Source organism: Dreissena polymorpha, chromosome 4, assembly GCF_020536995.1.
Source record: "Dreissena polymorpha isolate Duluth1 chromosome 4, UMN_Dpol_1.0, whole genome shotgun sequence".
Taxonomy (NCBI): Eukaryota; Metazoa; Mollusca; class Bivalvia; order Myida; family Dreissenidae; genus Dreissena; species Dreissena polymorpha.
This window is the reverse complement of record NC_068358.1, coordinates 33,765,346-33,785,476: the sequence shown is the minus strand read 5'-3', so window position 1 is coordinate 33,785,476 and position 20,131 is coordinate 33,765,346. Positions and strand designations below refer to the sequence as shown.

At 34.5% G+C, this 20,131-nt stretch overlaps 1 protein-coding gene across 7 annotated transcripts in view; it reads left to right on the top strand.

Moving 5' to 3' along the window:
• The window catches only part of LOC127875956 (polycystic kidney disease 1-related protein-like), a 228,786-nt gene extending 211,805 nt beyond the window's left edge, over positions 1 to 16,981 (top strand). For all 7 annotated transcript variants that reach the window (XM_052420729.1, XM_052420731.1, XM_052420733.1 and 4 more), the window contains 3 exons: positions 6,410 to 6,563; positions 12,865 to 13,138; positions 16,252 to 16,981. In XM_052420729.1, the coding sequence (XP_052276689.1) occupies positions 6,410 to 6,563; positions 12,865 to 12,977 (267 nt within the window). In that variant the 3' untranslated portion in view covers positions 12,978 to 13,138; positions 16,252 to 16,981. The remainder of the gene's footprint in view (positions 1 to 6,409; positions 6,564 to 12,864; positions 13,139 to 16,251) is intronic.
• The last annotated feature ends 3,150 nt before the right edge of the window (positions 16,982 to 20,131 follow it).

Below are 20,131 nucleotides of genomic sequence, written 5' to 3'. Positions count from 1 at the left end.
TAATGAAAATAAAATACTTCAAGTCGTTTTCATTTTTTATGCTGCTTCGGCGATTCTACAATACCTTGCATCATCATCTTCTTCATCATCACTACAATAGTCTAGATAATCTTCATCGTTCCCGAATCAACATCATCATCATCATAAACCTCATATTCATTCAACACTGCATAAGGATTAGGATATTGTTATCGTGCTTCGATCATAGCATTCAACACTGCATTAGGATTAAGATATTGTAATCGTGCTTCATCATCTTCTTCATCATCTTCATAGTTCTCATAGTCTTCCCAATCCTCATCAGCATCATCATCTGCTTCATCAGCAGGGACCCCTTCGGCTATCCTTCGTAGGTATCTAGCCTGGCACCAACGTTCCCATCGCTGACGTTCCCGATCAAAATCATCCTCCTCCTCCGCCTCCTCCTCCGCCTCCTCCTCCGCCTCCTCCTCCTCATCATCATCATCATCATCATCATCAACAACCTCTACAATAATGTCTTCATCACTATTCCTCCATATCCAATCACGCAGATTCCTTACACCTCTCCAAACCGCGGATAACATATTTTGCAAAAATACAATTCTTATTCATTATTTTATAATGGTAAATAAATTACTTAAGTCAATTCATTTTTTTATTTCATCACTATATACATTTTAGATCCGTCAGAGGTAAATTTTATCATTTGGTCGGAAATAACAACTGCGTACGCTTCTGTTCGCGCTGGCACATTCTGGTGGAATGTCGCTTGGATTTGCATCTCTACCGATGCATAATTTAACTGCTCACTTTGTTTGCTGACATCAAACACCATAATTGGAAACAGGTCTTTGAAATCCGCCGGTGAAATGTTACTTTGTGTCATCAGCGGATCCATTCCATAAATTTTTTCGCTAAATCTGGCCGCTTCATAGTAAGCTCGGGAGAACTTTTTGTTTGGAAAAGATAAGTTGTAATCAGCCTCAGGGTATCGCTGATTGTTAACAGTCACACATATGTTATTTAGATTGCAATGATCGAATATTGATGTATTTCTTGTTTGATTATTTTTGCGAATCCTACCAAAATGTATCGCGGTTTTTCGGTTGGTGTTCTAACACTTAGTCTCCAGTTGAACGACGTAGATTGTGAAACTGTAATGCTTTCACAATGTCTAGAACTGAACGCGACGGGTACCGAATACATTTGCCTGAATGGATTTGTACAGCTGAAATTTTTCCATCTTCGTCATTGTGTCTAAAGATGGCATCGTTGCCAATACTGCTAAATGGTGAATTCGGTCCTAGTAGCAATCCTGTTCCCGTTCTCATGCACATTCCTTTTCCAGATTTAAGATACAGCCCCTCTCCTAACGAACTACCTTTCTTCCACGGAGCTAAATACAATCTTTTACCTGCTTGTGTTACTTTACAACCTCTTCCGTTTTTCTTTAAATACATAACACCTGATCCACTAATTGTGTTAACAACTTTACTACCGGCTGCGGCTCCTTCACTGGTTAGTAAGCCGGTTGCAAGTCCTGGTAAAACGCTTGACATCAGAAATTTACCCGCGGTTGCCAACATCGGCAAAATAGCTCCAATAAATCCCCCTTCAACTTTTGCGTTGTGTTCTATTTGTGTTTTTGACATTTTAATCGTCACTCCTTTTCCACGTTGGTACGCTTTTGTTATTTTGTTGATCTGTGCTTGAGTGAGGGCTAACACATCTTCTCCGGATATACTAGTATCCTTATGTGATAAACGGATAGATACTGCCTCTCGTGCTTGAATAGCTTTTTTAATTTTTTCCTCTGACCTTTGCTAATATTTACTTTTACATTCTCGTAACGACTCATTTTATATAGGACTTAATTTATTTTTACTTTTCTCTTATATGAAATCTTATCGAAAGATCTTCACCACGCAAATTTACAAATTTACCGTTTTGATCAGTGAGTTTTGTCTCAATTGACGAAATTGTCGATAAATTAACAGGTAAATAAACCAAATTAACTGGTGTTTCCATAATTTTATACCCGGGTCTGACTGATGGAAAAAAACTATATATAACGTTGTCAGTCGAATTGTTAACATATGATGAGTTAATTATATCACAAGTTACTCTCAAGCTACTAATACTTAATATATTTACAATATTTTCTGACTCTTGATATCATGATGCGTATACTTCTGCATTAAACCCCAATACCGTTCTGATAGAGTTTTCAGGTGTCAGGTCTATTTTATAATTTTGTGCTATATTTAGTACTGTTTTAAGTGTGCTGTCGTTTGACTTTGGCGATATAGCGTACTCGTCCGAGACAGAGTTCTAATGCCCATTTTCCCTCATTACTCGTTGGACGTAATCGTTAATATCATCAACTTCGTATGAACCTTCGAGAATATTTATATCAAACCATTTTTCTCCGTCAGGACGATAGCGAAAATTATTATTTAAAGAGTCTATATTTGGAAATGAATAGTAGGTCTCCAAATTAACTAAGGCCATTTCGTATTTTTTTGTCTACATCTAGTTGAATTGTTGGACTTAATGAAGTACAAATTCGAGAGCTATTTCCTTTCAATATAATGTGAAAAGAATTCTTCGGACTTGTATTAATCCTAATTTGTTTTAATTCTGATAACCTGTCCTCAAGCACTCTTGTTTCCATTTTTATTAAGAAAATTTTTTTTTTCAAGTAGTGAGTTATGTAAAAGTAGTCAAATCCTGGATCTTATACCATTATTTTTTTACTAGTAAGATCTATAACAGCAAATCCATGAGGACGATCCCAGGCTACTTTACAAAAATTTCTAAATTCTTCTTTTGACATATCAGTTGAAACGTGATAGTTGTAGATGTGATTAATATTGATCATGTCCTGTGGGAACAAACACATACAGTTTGCATTTTCACGTATTGTTTGTCTTGGAAGTTTAAAGTTGTTTTGTGCGAGATAAAAGCAGTCTACATTGCTGTGGCGTCCTTTTATGTAATAAGATTCACATTAGTTTTTTTTTTCCAACTGAAGGTCGTCAAAAATCATTAAATTCTTTTTAGAGCTACTTAAGTCTCTAGGATCAGGTACATCATCAGACGTTTCAAAAAAATTACATTCAATATCAGCTGGCCTATCTAAACATTTAGCCATTTCTTCAACTAAAAGAACTGGTGAAACGTCATTCTCTATTATATAGTCTTGCTCGGCAAACAATTTCAGAATCTCTTCTTTAGGCAGGTTTTGTAAAACGCTTTTTTAATAACTCTGTACTATACTTGTAAGTTGTTGTAGTCTAATCATCCTGGTCGTAGTAAAAGGTTTAACAATAGTATAGTTTTTCCGCATCCGCTTTTACCAATAATAAGACCTCGTAGTGATCTCGGTAAAAGTCTACTGTTGCATTTTTTTGAAATATCATCATTCCACGAAAGATCTGTAACTTCCATTTTAAATATAAATTATTTTTTCATTTAAAAACGTGTTGCGTAAAATGTTGTAAGTAAAAACAATAAACCAATGCTTCGCGGAAAGTGCGTCGTTTGCGGTTGTGTTAAAACACAGTTTGTAAAAATGCAAACTTAAACTGGAGGAGACTTGGTTTCGTCGTTAAATTTGGTAACTAGTAAAGTAAAGCTTCCGTGGGCTAAATTTCCCGGTGAAATGCATATTTCAGGAATGAACTTTGCAGGACATGGAACTAATTTAAACGAACGATTAACTTCAACTGGTGCTTATAAAGACTGGAGTAAACCAGTTGATCGAGTTGATAATGCTGCCTACCATCATGATTTAGCTTACCAACACTTTCCAGATACAGCAAGTAGAAACGCAGCTGATAAAATTATGCTTGAACAAATGGATGCTATTAAAGACCCAACGATCCGTGAAAGAATTGAGCGTAGTATAATAAAGCCAATAATATCTACCAAGGCAAAGTTTGGTTTAGGTTATAAGGGGAAAAAAGTCGTGGCTAAAGAACTAAAATGGACTGATAAGCTCGCAGACGAACTGCATAGACCCGTTGTAAAACGTTTTAGAAAAAGAATAGTCGTTGCCCATGGCATTGATAAAATATGGGCTGCTAATTAAGAAGACATGCAAGCTTAGGCTAAGTTTAATAATGGTGTAAAAAAACTTGCTAACAGTTATGATTTATTTTCAAAATATGGATGGATTGTTCCATTAAAGAGTAAAACCGGAGTTGAGGTTGCAGAAGCATTTCACAAAATATTTAAGAAAAGGCAACCCCAAAAGTTGTGGGTCGATAAAGGAAAAGAGTTCTACAATAAAAATGTAATGGCGTTGTGAGTCGAGTTGTATTCCACAGATAACGAAGAGAAAAGTTCCGTGGTAGAGCGGTGGAACAGAACAATGAAGAAAAACATGTTCAAATATTTTTCAGCCAACTCTACCAGAAAATAAATCGATGTCTTAGATGAAATGGTAAATGATTATAACAACACAAAGCATTCATCAATCAAACTGACACATGTTGATGCTAGTGATAAAAAGAACGAAAGCGTAGTTTGGTTCAATTTGTACTCCAAACACCCTCAAAAGTACGGTAAGCCAATATTTGAAGTCGGCGATAAGGTGAGAATCACTAAAAAAGGGAATATTTGAGAAAGGATATACCCCTAGATGGACTGAGGAAGTGTTAACAGTGTCACAAGTTCAATATACGGATCCGCCAACGTATAAAATTATTGATTATAATGGAGAGGAAATACAGGGTACGTTTTATGAACAAGAACTATAAGTCAAGAAGTATATAGAATTGAAAAAGTTATTCGAAAACGCGGAAACAAGTCGTTAGTCAAGTGGCTCGGTTATCCCAAATCGTTAAACTCATGGGTTGACAATAAAAGCCTAATATACTTGTAATATTCATTTTCAAGCCCAGTTTGGGTTTGGAAATGAACCTTAATCCTTTTATAATCTTCTAAATCCATAATACGATGATCATAAATCCAACTGTTTTTAACAGGTGTACGACTTTTGAATTGTATGCTATTAACTATTTTTTGTGCAAATTTTAATTTCTTGTAAAAATGTATTTAGATGCTCCTCTTGTGGTGGTGGATTTTCAAATTGCTGAATACTCCGTTGAATCAACTCTTGTACCGTGGTGTTATCCATTTTATATATAGTAAAAAATTACTTAAGTCAATTCAATTTTTTTTGTAATATAAAACTTCCTAACCCGTCGTACCGTTCGACCGCAAAGGTGCTATTACCACGGCATTCTTACTCGGAATGATCAAACCAAACGACATTGTTTACCAAGACTTTGAAATTAAACATATAAAAGGAGAATATTTTGCATAGGCCTAAACGGTCGAAAGTCCTCCAGCCGCCCCGTAACGATAATAAGAAAATTGAATTGTCATGTATTTCGCTATTCATGGTTCAGGTGTGGCTTTAATTTGGTTGAATTTTTTATTAAAATTCAACCATAACGTAGTTAAGCAATCATAAATGACCATAATTACATAAACGTGGTTAAAACCAAATTCAACCACAAAATGGTTAAAACCAAATTCAACCACGAAATGGTTAAAACCAAATTCAAGCACGAAATGTTTAAAACCAAATTCAACCACATGATGGTTAAAACCAAATTCAACCACGAAATGATTAAACCAAATTCAACCACGAAATGGTTAAAACCAAATTCAACCACGAAATGGTTAAAATTAAATTCAACCACAAGATGGTCAAAACAAAATTCAACCACAAGATGGTTAAAACTAAATTCAACCACAAGATGGTTAAAACTACATTCAATCGCAAGATGGTTAAAACTAAATTCAACCACAAAATGGTTAAAAGTAAAATCAACCACAAGATGGTTAAAACTAAATTTAACCATATTCATGGTTAAAAATCGAGATGAGCCAGCCGCCCAAATTTCTATCTACTACCCTCGTCATCATTCCATCTTCAATAGAGTTTGTGATAAGAGTGTGGACCTGCGGAATAACATGAACCTGTAGCTGGATATATGCTTCAACTCATGGACCACCTTTTATGCAAAAATCTGTTTACGGGTTTAAATTTTTGATTTTCTAATCTGTTTTGTGAATTACGATCATCCATTTTTCATGTGTATAACAGAGAGGCAGCGAAGAATGAACAGAGAGGCAGCATTTTGACAGAAAGGCCACCGATATGCACCTACACCGTGCTACTTTCAAAACTTTTGTATTTATATTAAACTTATCCAGGAATTACTTTGTTTATGTTCGTTTTCTCTGAGAAACATAATGCAGCGTTCTTATTTATCATAGAGTAGTACATACATGTTTTAGAATTATTTGAGGGTTGAGTGTGGAAATGATGAATGTTATCAACATTAACATGTCAGTAACACTTGTTCTGCATGTAAATTTGCTCGTTATATGAAATGCCAAACGTCAACAGGTCAACAAAGTAGAGACGTTCTACCAGTACCTGCATGATGTGGCCATCCCCAGTCTAGCAGACATGGCTATTTCCGACCACGAGTATTTAACACCTTTCTCCAATCACTTCCTGCTTGGGCCTTGGAGACTAAGACAACTAAGGGTGGCAAAAGGTACTGGTAAAATGAGATTTTAAGTACCTTATCAGGTTTGCTTAGTTGCCACGATTGCAGTTTTCATAAAGAAGAGGACGTTGGAGCTCCAGATAAAATTTACGAGGCCCAGTTCGGGCATTTGCAGGAGAAATAATTATATAGTGTTTAGTTAAACAAACTTAACAGTAGTCATTTGTTATGGAAATAACACTATAGTCATATTACAATAAAAAGGACCATGAACTTCATCCACATTGTGTATTCCAAATGATTTTTGATTAAATGGTTGAGGTCCGTGTTCAATGTCATGTTTGTTTAATGATTCTTTAAATTAAGTATACAAGTTATTTGAATGAATAATGTAAACTTGATCTAAAAGTTTATTTGCAACCATATTCCTTTAATGAAGGCCTTATTGTAATTTCCATAATGATCTTGTAAGGCACCCATGTTCAAAGGATTTGTGGGCAGGTATCTAACATTGCATATATTATGCAGAACAGCGCATAATTGACTCACTCTGTTTATAAATATATAACAATAATTACTTAGGTCACTAACTTGAATTTCATATTATACAAACTTGTCATATATAAAAACATCTAATTATAACGAAATAATGGCTTTAAACTTTTGAATGTTAAGTGTGATTTAGAAGAAAACATTCAGATGCTTTTCAGAGTGTTGTTTTCTTTTTCAATAGGGAATTAGGGCACGAAAATAATAATTGATATTACTTAAAAATATAGTACATCGTCATTGGGAGCTATACATAAATATATTTGTACGAAATGGTAGAAATTATTTTGTGTTGATAAATGAAAAACTTGCATGTTCATGTTGTTTAAGCTGCACTGTTATATAATATTTAATGTTTCAAATACTTGTATTGATCTTAGTGTAAAACATAAAGTGTAATACAATTTTATTGGTTTGAGTGACAGAAAAATTTGCATCATCCAGTAACCTAATTCCTGTGTAATAAGAACACGAGTTAAGTGACAGAACTTCTGAACTTATGCAAACAATACAGCAACAAACGATAAACTTTCAAAGAATTATTTAATTCCAATGAAATCCTTGTCAAATTTGCTTATTTTATCATCATTATCCATGCAAAGCTCGTGGTTCCTTACATACAGCTGTACTGCGATAGCATCAACAATTTGCATGGCTGAAATAATTCCTGTGAAGCCAGATCAAAGGAAGAGTACTCCACTGCAATTCGCAATCAAAAGTCATGTGTGTTTCGCAAGTTCAGTCGTCTGCTTCCCTATCCAATTTATTTGGGGACCTTGATAATTTTAGAATGTATGGAAAATGGATAAATTATGATCATTTTAGTTGAAGTAAGATTTTGAAATGCATCATGCATGTTTTTTCTTCTTCGCTGTATTATTCCAAGTTTTTAATCGTAGTATTGATAGTAACACAAATTACACGAACTACAATGGTGTGACGTTATCAAGAGATTCTCGTTCTTAAAGTAAATACATATAACCGGAATGAGGTCTCCATCTGAATAAGGGCACTGACGATAATACATGAACATGTGTATGTTGCCTATAAATTAATGTGTAAAAAAGGGATAATCTGGCAATGTTGATATTGTTGAAAGTCCTCCTTTCGTTGACTTGTTGTTGAAAGATTAATAAATTGTCTAACAAAAACATTATGTTAATGCTTGTTTAACTTAGTGTAGAACAAATATCCTATTTACAAAACTTCTGGCCATGGAGAAAAAGGCAGTCATTTTAAAAATAAAAACATACTAAGTGCTAACTCGATAATGTTGAGTTGAAACACACATCCCTACAGTGCAAAGGGGAAAAACACAATCTGACATGCATAACCACAATGTCAAATATGTTAACATATCCAAGTCGCAAGCAGATAAAGTCTGCTATTGCCACCTTAAAATCATATTCTTCCCATGTATTAGAACATGATGCATCCAAAGATATGACGTAAAATGATAACAAAACTCAACTTATTATTGTAAGCATGAAAAGCAAGTCTTATAAGTTAACTTCCGCTATACTTTTGAAAAGTAGGATATTAATGTCATTTGAGTACATATATCGGTCTGCATTTAGAGCGATGATTAATGCTAAAGAAAACATTCATGATTTTTTTGAAACCACTCAAAACGCCATTTTAAGGTATTTCTTTGGAGTAACGGGAGGTCCATATGTTCGTAAACTTTTAAGGAAAAAACGGTATTTCTGAGGTAAGGAATTTTGCGAATATGACTAAAGGCATTTCTTCAATTTTAAGGGAAAATCAGTATAAAGCTAAGGAAAAATTATAAACTTAGGTTATTCACCCCAGGAAACCCGATACCTTGCGGGTCGTGTTATACCATAGGGGACAGTGCTGTGCATTTTGGCATGAACTTACATAGGGTAAGTAAATTGGAAAATTAAATTTTTCAAAGTCCAATTTGAAACAACTGTGTATCAACATTGATAACAAAGGTATTGGCCTACATGTAGAAAAAATCTTGAAAAATTTTCTTAAAAAATGAGCGAAATGTGGCTCCATGAAGATCGGGCAAAATGGACCATGTTCAGGCATTTAGGGGAGAAAAACTGCTTTAATTTGCAAGCCAATACAATAATTAAAGGATTTATACAAACTTTCACATGTCTGCCATAACCTCTCAGCAAGGGTTTCTCTAGAAAACTATTTACTGTGGAGAAATTTGCGTTTTTAATGATCATGTTGGGAAAACATTGATACCATCTGGGGAAAGACCAGGAAACCATATGTAGGCAGTGACTTTATAATTCTTTTTCAGCCCATTTTGTTGCAATTTCTTTGTTTTGTAGAGGCCTACAGTAAGTGTATGTGGGCACATATGCATTCAATTGTACTTTTAATGCCTTATATATGATCAATGGTGCCTTTTCAACATTCTCGAGTTTTATTTCTTTTTACCAACACTATTTTTGAAATATAAAGAAAGACTTGTCTGTTTTGTCGCATACATTAATTGGTTAGGTAACATAAAATGATGTCTTAATAAGTGTATATGGGGTTTTTATGTAAAATATTTATGTGGCGTGTTCTGAGACTTTTGGTGCTAATTCGGCAAGTTTCATAATGAGAAAAACTCATTTCAAATGAAGTTTCTTAACTAACGCTTAATTTTGTTTAGATTGCCTTAAGTTTTCTGTGATTTTACTGTTAAGCGTATTTAAGTAAAATTAAAATCGGCACAGACTGGCCTTGGAAAGAATGTTATCAAACAAAATAATAGTTGATTTTGACCTTTTAATTTCAATGAGCTGACTTGTTACTACCCTTTTAACGAATTTGGCCATTGCCAGTTTATAGCCGCAAATAAGACTTCAACACATGACGTTAATACCGATTTTATACATTTAACCACACAAAGTACAGTTGATTAAAAGAATAACACTTACCTTGTTCACAGAAAAGTTAAATCATTGTTATTAATTCTTAAAGGATATTTGCTGGAAAACTAGTAGATAGATAGATAGATAGATAAATAGATAGATAGATAATAGTAGATAGATAGATAGATAGATAGATGATAGATATAGTAGATAGCTAGATAGATAGATGATAGATAGATAGATAGATAGATAGATAGCTAGATAGATAGATAGATAGATAGATAGATAGATAGATAGATAGATAGATAGATAGATAGATAGATAGATAGATAGATAGATAGATAGATAGATAGATAGATAGATAGATAGATAGATAGATAGATAGATAGATAGATAGATAGAGATAGCTAGATAGATAGATAGATAGATAGATAGATAGATAGATAGCTAGATAGATAGATAGATAGATAGAAGATAGATAGATGATAGATAGATAGATAGATAGATAGATAGTATAGATAGATAGCGATATCTGACCTTCTTGAGAAGAAGTTAATAAGTATAATACCACACCGCCAGAAAACACTTATCATGTTTGCTAAAATGACTGTGATATATTAAGAGGATGTGAAATGGAACACTGTGCAAAAGCCACCTTTTCCAGTCTATCCCACTTGCAGAGTAATAATGCAAGTTGCCAACCAAAATGGGACTAATAAAAGCTCATATTACAGCTAGTTGCTGTAACAAAATTTACAATCACAAGCAGTCTTTGATTTTGTGCAATGACAATGATATATTTTAGAGTAACAATAGCTCTTCATGTTGATATAATATGTTTGAATGTTGAAGACATTTTACCTATACTCACTTTATTACAGTATGCATTTTTAATAATTATGTTCCATTCCACCTTTGATCATAAGGGTATGTGTTGCGCAAAATTCATTGATGCATCTACATATGAGGTTTTTTAGAACCCAGGAAGGGCAAATGTAATGTATCTTGATCAGAGAACATAGTGACCTTTGACCTAATGGCCAAATAATGTAGTGTGATAATGTAAAATCATTTAGGTCAGGTATATCTACATAGGAAAGTCTGAAGATTGAAGATGGAAGCATTTTGTTCTGAAGACAACATGAAAGTTTTCTATTAGAGGTTGAAGTGACATTGACATTTTGATCTATGATTCTGACACCATATTTGACCTGTAAAACTCAATGAGGTGCATCAAAATAAGATTTTTGAAGGCTGTAGGTGGAAGCACTTCAAATATAAGTCTATGATAAAGTTTTCTATCAGAGATTTAAGTGACCTTTGACCTAGACTTAGTGACCTAAAAGACGGTGGGGCGTATATATATAAAGCTAAAAGGTTGCATCAACATATGAAGTTTGAATTTTGTATGTTCATTTGTTCAAAATTTATGTCATCGAAAATAAATTGGGCGGACAAACGGACAAAACATCGGGACAGAACGTAACATACTGGGACTGGGACGGTGGGGGAAAAACGATTCCTATATAGCTATATAGCCCCCCCAAACAGACTTTGTCGCAGTATAAATGATGTGTGTGTGGGGGGGGGGGGGGCAACACTAGCATTGGTTGATAGCTTTTTTACGCATATCTAAAGTGGACATTGAATAGCCACATTATATATAAGACATAGGATTCACGTTTCTGAAATGATGTTGGATAATAAAGCCAAATAATATCATTAACTGTATTAAAAAGCATTAAAAGTACATTTGTATGCATATGTGCCACAAACACTACTATAGGCCTCACAAAGCAGAGAAATTGCATTAAAATGGCTGAAGATTAGGTTTTTTGTCACGAAAAGAATTATAACCCACTGCCCACATATGGTTTCCTGGTCTTCCCCAGATGGTATCAATAATTTCCCAACATGGTCATTAAAAACGCAATTTCTTTACAAAAAATAGTTTTCTGGAGAAACCCTGCTGAGAGGTTATGGCAGACATGTGAAAGTTGTGTTTTTTTTCTCCCTAAATGCCTAAACATGGCCCGTTTGCCCGATCTTCTACTTCAGGGATCATAATTTCACTCATTTTTTAAGAAATTTTGTCAGGATTTTTTCTACATGTAGGCCAATACCTTTGTTATCAATGTTTATACACAGTTGTTTTCAAATTGGACTTTGAACAATTTAATTTTTCCAATTTACTTACCCTATGTAAGTTCATGCCAAAATGACAGCACTGTCCCCTATGGTATTACACGACCCGCAAGGTATCGAGTTTCTGGGGTGTATTGATTCTTTTAGGCTGTTGGTGAAAACGGGGCCCAGGATTTATGCATGTTCTTCACCTTTGCAGTAAAGTGTCAGATGACTTTTTACCCACAATACAAAAATCACACTTAGTTATTCGAATGAATAGCTTTGTGAGTGTTATTTCATACACTTTATTAATCAAAGGTCGATCATCTTGTCAATATAAAAACAATAAGATCATCCGATTTGGTTTGCTCAATAGATATTAATTATTTATTACAAACATTTCAGTGTATATATAAATGGCGGCTTTAAAGTAAAAGACATGTTTAATTGACAGGGCTTTTGAACGGACTGATTTTGACTGTTGTATTGTGTGCAATACTGTCAAAAACCTTGTTATTGTATCCCCCAGTCTCCCATGTCGGGATTTTTATAGCAGCCTGCTTCTTTTTACCATCTCTTTATTTATGTATTTAAATCCAATGGAATTGTTTGTCCGGGTTTTACCTATTTTCATTTAAATAAATACCAACTTCAAACTTATTAGTTCAGGTGTAGGTTAATGTCTGTTTGACAAGGACTTCTACCTCATCATCGTCCACACATTATTGACATAAATCTTCACAGAAGTAAACTTAGCTTTACTGCAGTATTTTTAGAAGAAAAGGAACAGTGTATTGGTATAAAAATGCTTTTGTACAATTACGTTCTAGGCTCATGCTATGAAGGCGCCGAGAAAATATTCGAGAGATTCCAAATCTACAAATCGTTCAATGTTCCAACGAGTATTCAGTTAAGACCCAAGACACCGGCAATTACAACATGACATGGAGTAAGTCGTTACCACGAGGAATTCGTCGCTTGAGTCACCGTGGATACACCAGTCAGCATGGCAACTGAAGACGCTACCTACCGTTGGAAAACGGGCAACTTACTCGGGTGGGGGATATGTAGTCCTTCTACCTCAAGAATCCGATCTTAAACCAGGTGCTCAGCCTTAAAATAATACCCAAGTACCGTTTATAGTTATATTGTTTAATGAAAGTAGTTATTCCTATTTGCGTGTTTCCGTTGCGCATGCACGCATATGGTAAATTGTTTATACCTTAAGCTAATGTGTTTATACAATAGGTGCTGATTAATTTATTGGCAACAACAAATCCTGTAATCAGTGTGAATTAAGAGTTTAAAGATTGCTTTGGTGATTCATACTACAGATTTTACCATGCTTTATTGTACTTGACGGTCCGAGTTCAACCATGGAATACCTTTCTGTAAAGAATCTAAAATAAGAAATGTTTTAAATTCATTTTAACATTTCTTTAAGTCTAATACTTTACAACTTTTAGTTCAATAGCACACGCTATTATTTTTAAAATGTACCGATATACAGAGTAGTATCCAAACGTCGATGAAATTATGTAAATTTTTATTTTTAAGGTTTTTGCCTTAATGTTTGGTCACTGACTCGTGGGTGTACTTTCATGTATAAACGAATTGGAATGAAACAATTAAAAAGTTAGTTAGTGTACGAAATTTGCAGTAATTGGGGGTTTTCTAGATAAGTAGATGTTTTGCGTATCGCTTCCTTCATCCTCTATTTTGAGAAGGAGAGACAAACCTAGTCCTGATGTCTACGGTCATGTTTACAGTTTAATGTTGAAAACCCGAATCACACCTTACAATTTGTTGAGAGTATGACTGTCCAGCTGACAAGATTTTCTATATATATTTGCAAAAGTTACAACCGTACTGTTACCATGTACTTGTATTGCATGTCACGCTGAGGTGCGGTGTCACATGCAATAAGTGGTAAATGTAACAAAAGCAACCCCTTACACTTAACTTGCATTTAAAACGCTTTAGATTAACAATGAATAAATACGGATACATATTTAAATATAGCAATTATTATAATAAGCAGACTTGGAATGCAACGACACAATTAATTATGCTCCCCCAAAATTTATTTTGTGAGAGCATATAGTCGCCGCTTCGTCTGTCCGTCCGTGCACAATTTTTGTCAGGGCTATTTCTCATCAACTAATGACCGGAATTCAATGAAACTTTATGGGAAGCTTCACTACCAAGAGGAGATGTGCATATTATCAGCGGGTTCTGGTCGGATGATTTTTTACAGAGTTATGGCCCTTTTAAATTTTCTATAAAGAAAATATTGCCCCCCCCCCCAACTACTGTGCCTGTAGACATTTCCTTTTATATGAATATATAGTGCAGTATTGTGACAAAAAAAATTGGGGAGCATCACCCGTCTCCGACGGTTTCTTGTTTAATTAAGGAATGCAATATACCAAACATTTTGCCTGAATAAAAAAACTGACAAAGAAATAGGTTTAATGGTTTTATATGTATTAACTGTATTTTTACAGGGGGCTTTAAACAGATTTTGGCATGTATTGAAGTTTGTCATTAAATGCTTTATATTGATAAATGTTAACACTTTATCTAAAAAGCTCTAGTAAAAAAACAAGAATAAATTAAAGAAAGAAAATAAGTAACTCTCAACGAGGCTCGATCCACTTACCTTTGGAGCCCTGGAGTAAAACGCCTCCCTCTTAGACCACTCGGCCATACCATGAGTGATGTAATTTATGCTTTATATAAGCAATCCTCGTAGAATCACAAAATATAACGACAGCAACAAAACTCTCCAAATTATTCTTTCGTTTCGCGTGGCAATGCTTTATACTTTTTAGATTTTGTCATTGTCAAAAGATGCACATTATTGATATTTTAGAGCATGCTTAATGTTCAGTATTAATGTTACCCCACAAATATCAATACTACAACGAAAATTTGCGAATCTGAAACATTTTTTATAATTTTGTCAAGAAACCAAAACCAAGGCGGGGAATCACGTGGTCACGTGGTCAAAATTGAGAAAAAATAGCCGCCGATGCCTCGATTCGATGGTGAAATCGAGTTTTCAAACAGGTACATCTTCCATATTACTTACTTATTTGTTTTTAATCGGATGACGCCTATCATAGAACAAGCCGGAAGCGTTTTAGCGAGTATCAACCATTTTATCTGGTTGGTCTGAGTGTGGAGATAACTCGTGGAATATTTCGCGATTTCCTGAACCGTCAATTGTTATTAAACACGGACTAACATTAATATCGGGTTTGACGATTGTTTTTGAGCACGCACATGGTACTTATACACGGACACCTTATTGAACAACTATTATTGAGCACGCAAATTCTTTAAATCAAACAACTTCGAGATCTGTCTTTAATGTACATACATGTGGAGGAAATAAAACATTTTCAAACACTCGCAAGCCGTAACAAAAAGCAGCTACATCGAAAAAGGCAAGCAATAAAATTCCTATTGAAAATAAATGTGTATGATCGTATACGAAACTAACATTTACAGTGCCTTTACATTAGATATGTATCGCTACATGTACCAGAACATGCCAATGCGAGGTTGTTTTAAACGGATAAAACGGTATTCCTTGACATGTGCGTGCTCAATAACAGTTGTTCAAGAAGTTGTCCGTGTATAAGTACCATGTGCGTGCTCAATAACAATTAATCGTCAAAACCAATCGAAACTCAACTTTACCCAAAAATAACGCCATAGCAATCGATTTATCCGTTTTTTGTCAACCAAAATGCGTCCACATGAACAACTGGTACTTAAACAGTGCTAATAAGTGTGAAAATAGTGATATTATTGTTAGTCCGTGTTCAATAACAATTGACGGTCCAGGAAATTGCGAAATATTCCATGAGCTATATCCACACTCAGACTAGAGGAAAAAATGGTTGATACTCGCTGAAACCGCTTCCGGCTTGTCCTATGATAGGCGTCATCCGATTAAAACAAGTAAGTAATAAGGAAGATGTACCTGTTTTAAAACTTGATTTCACCATTGAATCGATGCATCGGCAGCCCTTTTTCTCATTTCTGACCACGTGATTCCCCGCCTTGAAAACGTGAAAAGACCCCATTTAAGTACAGAAAATTAATTTATTGACAGGAAGTTATTGCACGATTTACATTCGATGTAATTATATTATTTGTGTAACTCCATAAGCATATTTGAGTAAGTTTGTATTTCTTCTTTCCAGGAATCATTCAAGACATGTGGAACTCGGACTGGATAGACGAGTACACCCGAGCAGTCCTGCTGGAATTCACAGTGTACAATCAAAATGCAAACCTTTTCACGGCGGCTGTGATCATGTTCGAGTACCTGAACACTGGCGAAGTCGTACCATCCCATCAGTTCCATTCCACAAAGCTGTTCCATTATTCTACGGATTTTAGTATATTCGTTGCTATGTGTGAAGTGCTCTTATTTGCCTTTAACGTAGCATTTGCGTACATCGAGTGGAAAAGGTTTAAAGTTCTTGGCAAAAGAGCCTATTTCAGCGATATTTGGTCTTACGTTGAAATAATACAAATTTCCTTGTCTTATTCTGTCATTGGACTGTTTTTCCAACGAATGGTTTCAGTGAACAGCGTGATAGATGATTACAGGGCTAGTAATGTGTCATCGTTCATCAGTTTTCAAACAGCATTATTCTGGGATTCAGTCCTTGTTTACCTGATGGCCTTTTTGGTGGGCCTTGTCACCCTGAAATCGATAAAGCTGCTTCGTTTTAACAAGAGGACATTCATGATAATGGACACTGTAAAGCAATCAAAAGGCATGCTACTCAGTTTCATGTTCATGGCATGTGTATTTGTAATTGGGTTCGGGCATTTCTGCTATCTGGCTTTTGGAAAGGTTCTGTCTGATTATAGAAGTTTCCTCAGAAGTGTCATTGCAATCTTCAACTTTGCCCTTGGAACTTCGGACTTCCAGGAATCGAGCAAGCACACAGGGTGTTGGGACCAATCTTCTTTGTTGGATTTGTGTTTATCGTAAGCTTCTGCTTCATGACTGTGTTTGCAGCCATTCTCGATTTCGGAATCAACGAGTCAAAGGCCCTGTTCATGAAAAGACGCAACAAAATTGAGCTTCTAGAGTATATCATCGGGAAATTTAAAACTATTGCTGATAAGAATTAATTACAAGAGTATATAAGTTTTACATGAATGGCATTATAAAATAAAGTGTTTGAGGATTCATACAAATATAAATATATATAGTTATTGATCTAAACTATTACCTCTTTGTATATGTTGTTGTTAGTTCCATAGTCTGTTTGTTTAATATGATGTTGATAGCATTTGCTTAATATTTCGTTGTTGATAGAAATTGCTTTATATTTAACTGTTGTATGTCAGGACAATGCTTTAGCAGAAACGGATCAGGGATTATCAGGTATATTCTGTGTGTGTCCCATATATAAATGATCTTTTAGCCTGATTTATTGTATTAACGCTGTTGTTTAAGAACTTAACTGTGATAATCTATCATTTCCTTTTACTGTTATTTAATCTATTAATATTTCTCATAACTGTTAAAACAGTTGTAGCTTAGACATTGTGTATTTTGTTTTATAATACATCTTTGTATGCACCAACTGTTGTGTTTGTTTGTCCTGTTATTCCATATTGCTATAGATCCCAGCATTTAGAGATGCCAGAAATCATGTAGAGATTGACGTTTCCATTAGTTTTTCCGTCTATACGTCCTCTTTTTAACGAGATTAACACAAAATGACATGTCAAACATTGTTGTTTTTTTTTCGTACAAAGCTTCAATGATTGAACGCTATCAACACACCTGCATGACCCGACCTTATTGTTTACCGTGACATGTACCTATTTTTTTTAATTGAGAAGGTCCAAATTCTTTGTAAACCGAAAATTAGGTGTTCGTCTAACATAACGCTTTCTACAAAGCTTTGATACCTGTATGGATTATTAATTGGAACACTATCAACACAGCCAATATACCTGAACTCACGTTAATCTTGATAATTGACCGTCCGGTACTTGTGTAATTAGACTTATTCAGAGAGTCGAAATACTTGGTTAAACAAAAATGACACATTTCGTCTAAAATCAATAGTGATTGCTATACTCATCTTTTATAATTCTATGTATATGTATGCACACTCTAAACATGTCAACATCACCTGATCTCATTTTGCCATTGATATTGACATACTTTTGCACCTAGACCTTTCGAAATGGACAAATTAACAATTACCGGCAATGTTTCCACTGGGGCATATGCGTTTTTGAACGCAGTATCTTGATAATTGTTATTCTTGTTATTGCTTTTTTTTCAATGAAATTTGATTGTAAACACCTAACAAACTATTCAAATTTGGTCAAATATAAATTTTAAAAAATGGAAATGGTCATATGGCCAAATGCATGCTAATTGTTGATTGACGTATGTGAGAATGTTGTACTTTTGTGTGGCCACAATTAATTCCCGCGAATATATCTATTCATACGACACACGAACCCATTTTAGTGTTCATGTGTCGTATGAATAGATATGCAAAACAATAATAAAAACGAGCATTTTGTATCTACAAAATCTATTTTACCAGACCACATATGACGTTGAATTTTCGGCAATTGCCATAAGGAACACTGATTTTTAATTGGTTGAGTTTATTTTACGAACAATTGTACGAAATGTTCGTTGATTTCGAATAGTAATGTTACTTTAAGATCGTTTTAATTAGACGAAGTCTGTATGCGGAATACAATGTACATTTATCGTTAAAAAACTTTTGAAAACAAAACGTTTTCACAAAAACACTCGTATTTATTTTTGTTCTTGTTCGAACTTTCGGGCGTTTTTCAACACTTGGTGTTTTGTTTGTGATGATGACGCCATTTGGTGTGGAGAGACGTATTATGATAAAAAGCTGACTTTCCCAAATGTCGTCGCTCTGGTGACCAGAAATTGTAGAACTCTGGTGTTTGTTGACGCTAAATTATTATTCACTGATATATGCGCATTGAATTTCTGTTATAATTTATCTTCTAGTTAGTACAAATCTTAATCAATCTTAAAACTTAACCACGGTAAGCTTTGCGGAATAATGCTATATTACATTACCGGTATATTTATGTGAAAAGTTTATCTGGAGATCAAAACATAATTTGAGATATGACAACAATACATTGCAGGCATACGTTCTAGTACTATGAATGTATTAAAAGGTATGTATCCCAGCACATAGTAAATTTAATTAATTATAATTTACAAAGTGTTTAAGTCACGGTATAAACCAATCAATTATATCATTATAAACTGCTGAAGTCGATATGGAGGAGGATAGGTGGCATGGGTCTATGAATCCACAGTTACAAGACATACTCGTAAATGTCATGATGTCAAGCTGTTATGTACAGCTTTTACGGGAATTCGAGATGTCAGTTAAGTCATTATGAATTTCATGTATCAGTTCAAGCCATTATGGTCAAGACGACCTAGTAAGTCGTCATGACGAAATCTAAAATCACTTACATGGATTAGTAATTAGTAGTATTGCTTGCAGTTGTCCGTTCGAAAGAACGGCCGTCCTCACGTACGTCCAAAAGTTTGGTTTGAACTCCTATTTAACTATGGATATATCTCGCAAAACTAACAGCTGCATGACTTCAATTTGTAGATTGATTTTGGGCTGCGACAATTTTAAAGAATTATGAGTTTTGTTCTGTTATTCAACTTAATAACACAGAAAAAAAATCTTTACTCCTGTAAAACTTATGGTTGAATCTTAGAAAACTCTTTCTAAATAGCATGACCTGAATATGTATTAATTTTTATTGCAACGACTTTTCGCAGCATTATGGTCCTTTGATTTTTCCCATGTATAACATATATTGTTTAAAAATCTTGTGTGATCAACTCCTGATACTTCTTATCGTAGTTTGCTGTAATCTTTTCAAATGAATGTGCACATTATCGTTATTGGAGGAATTTAGACTGCGACCAATTGAGGTATTTTTTGTCCTCCGTAGAATATATAGTTGAGTAGTCTGCGATGAAACGTGTTTTGGGGCATCAGTGTCTGTGACATAATGCCA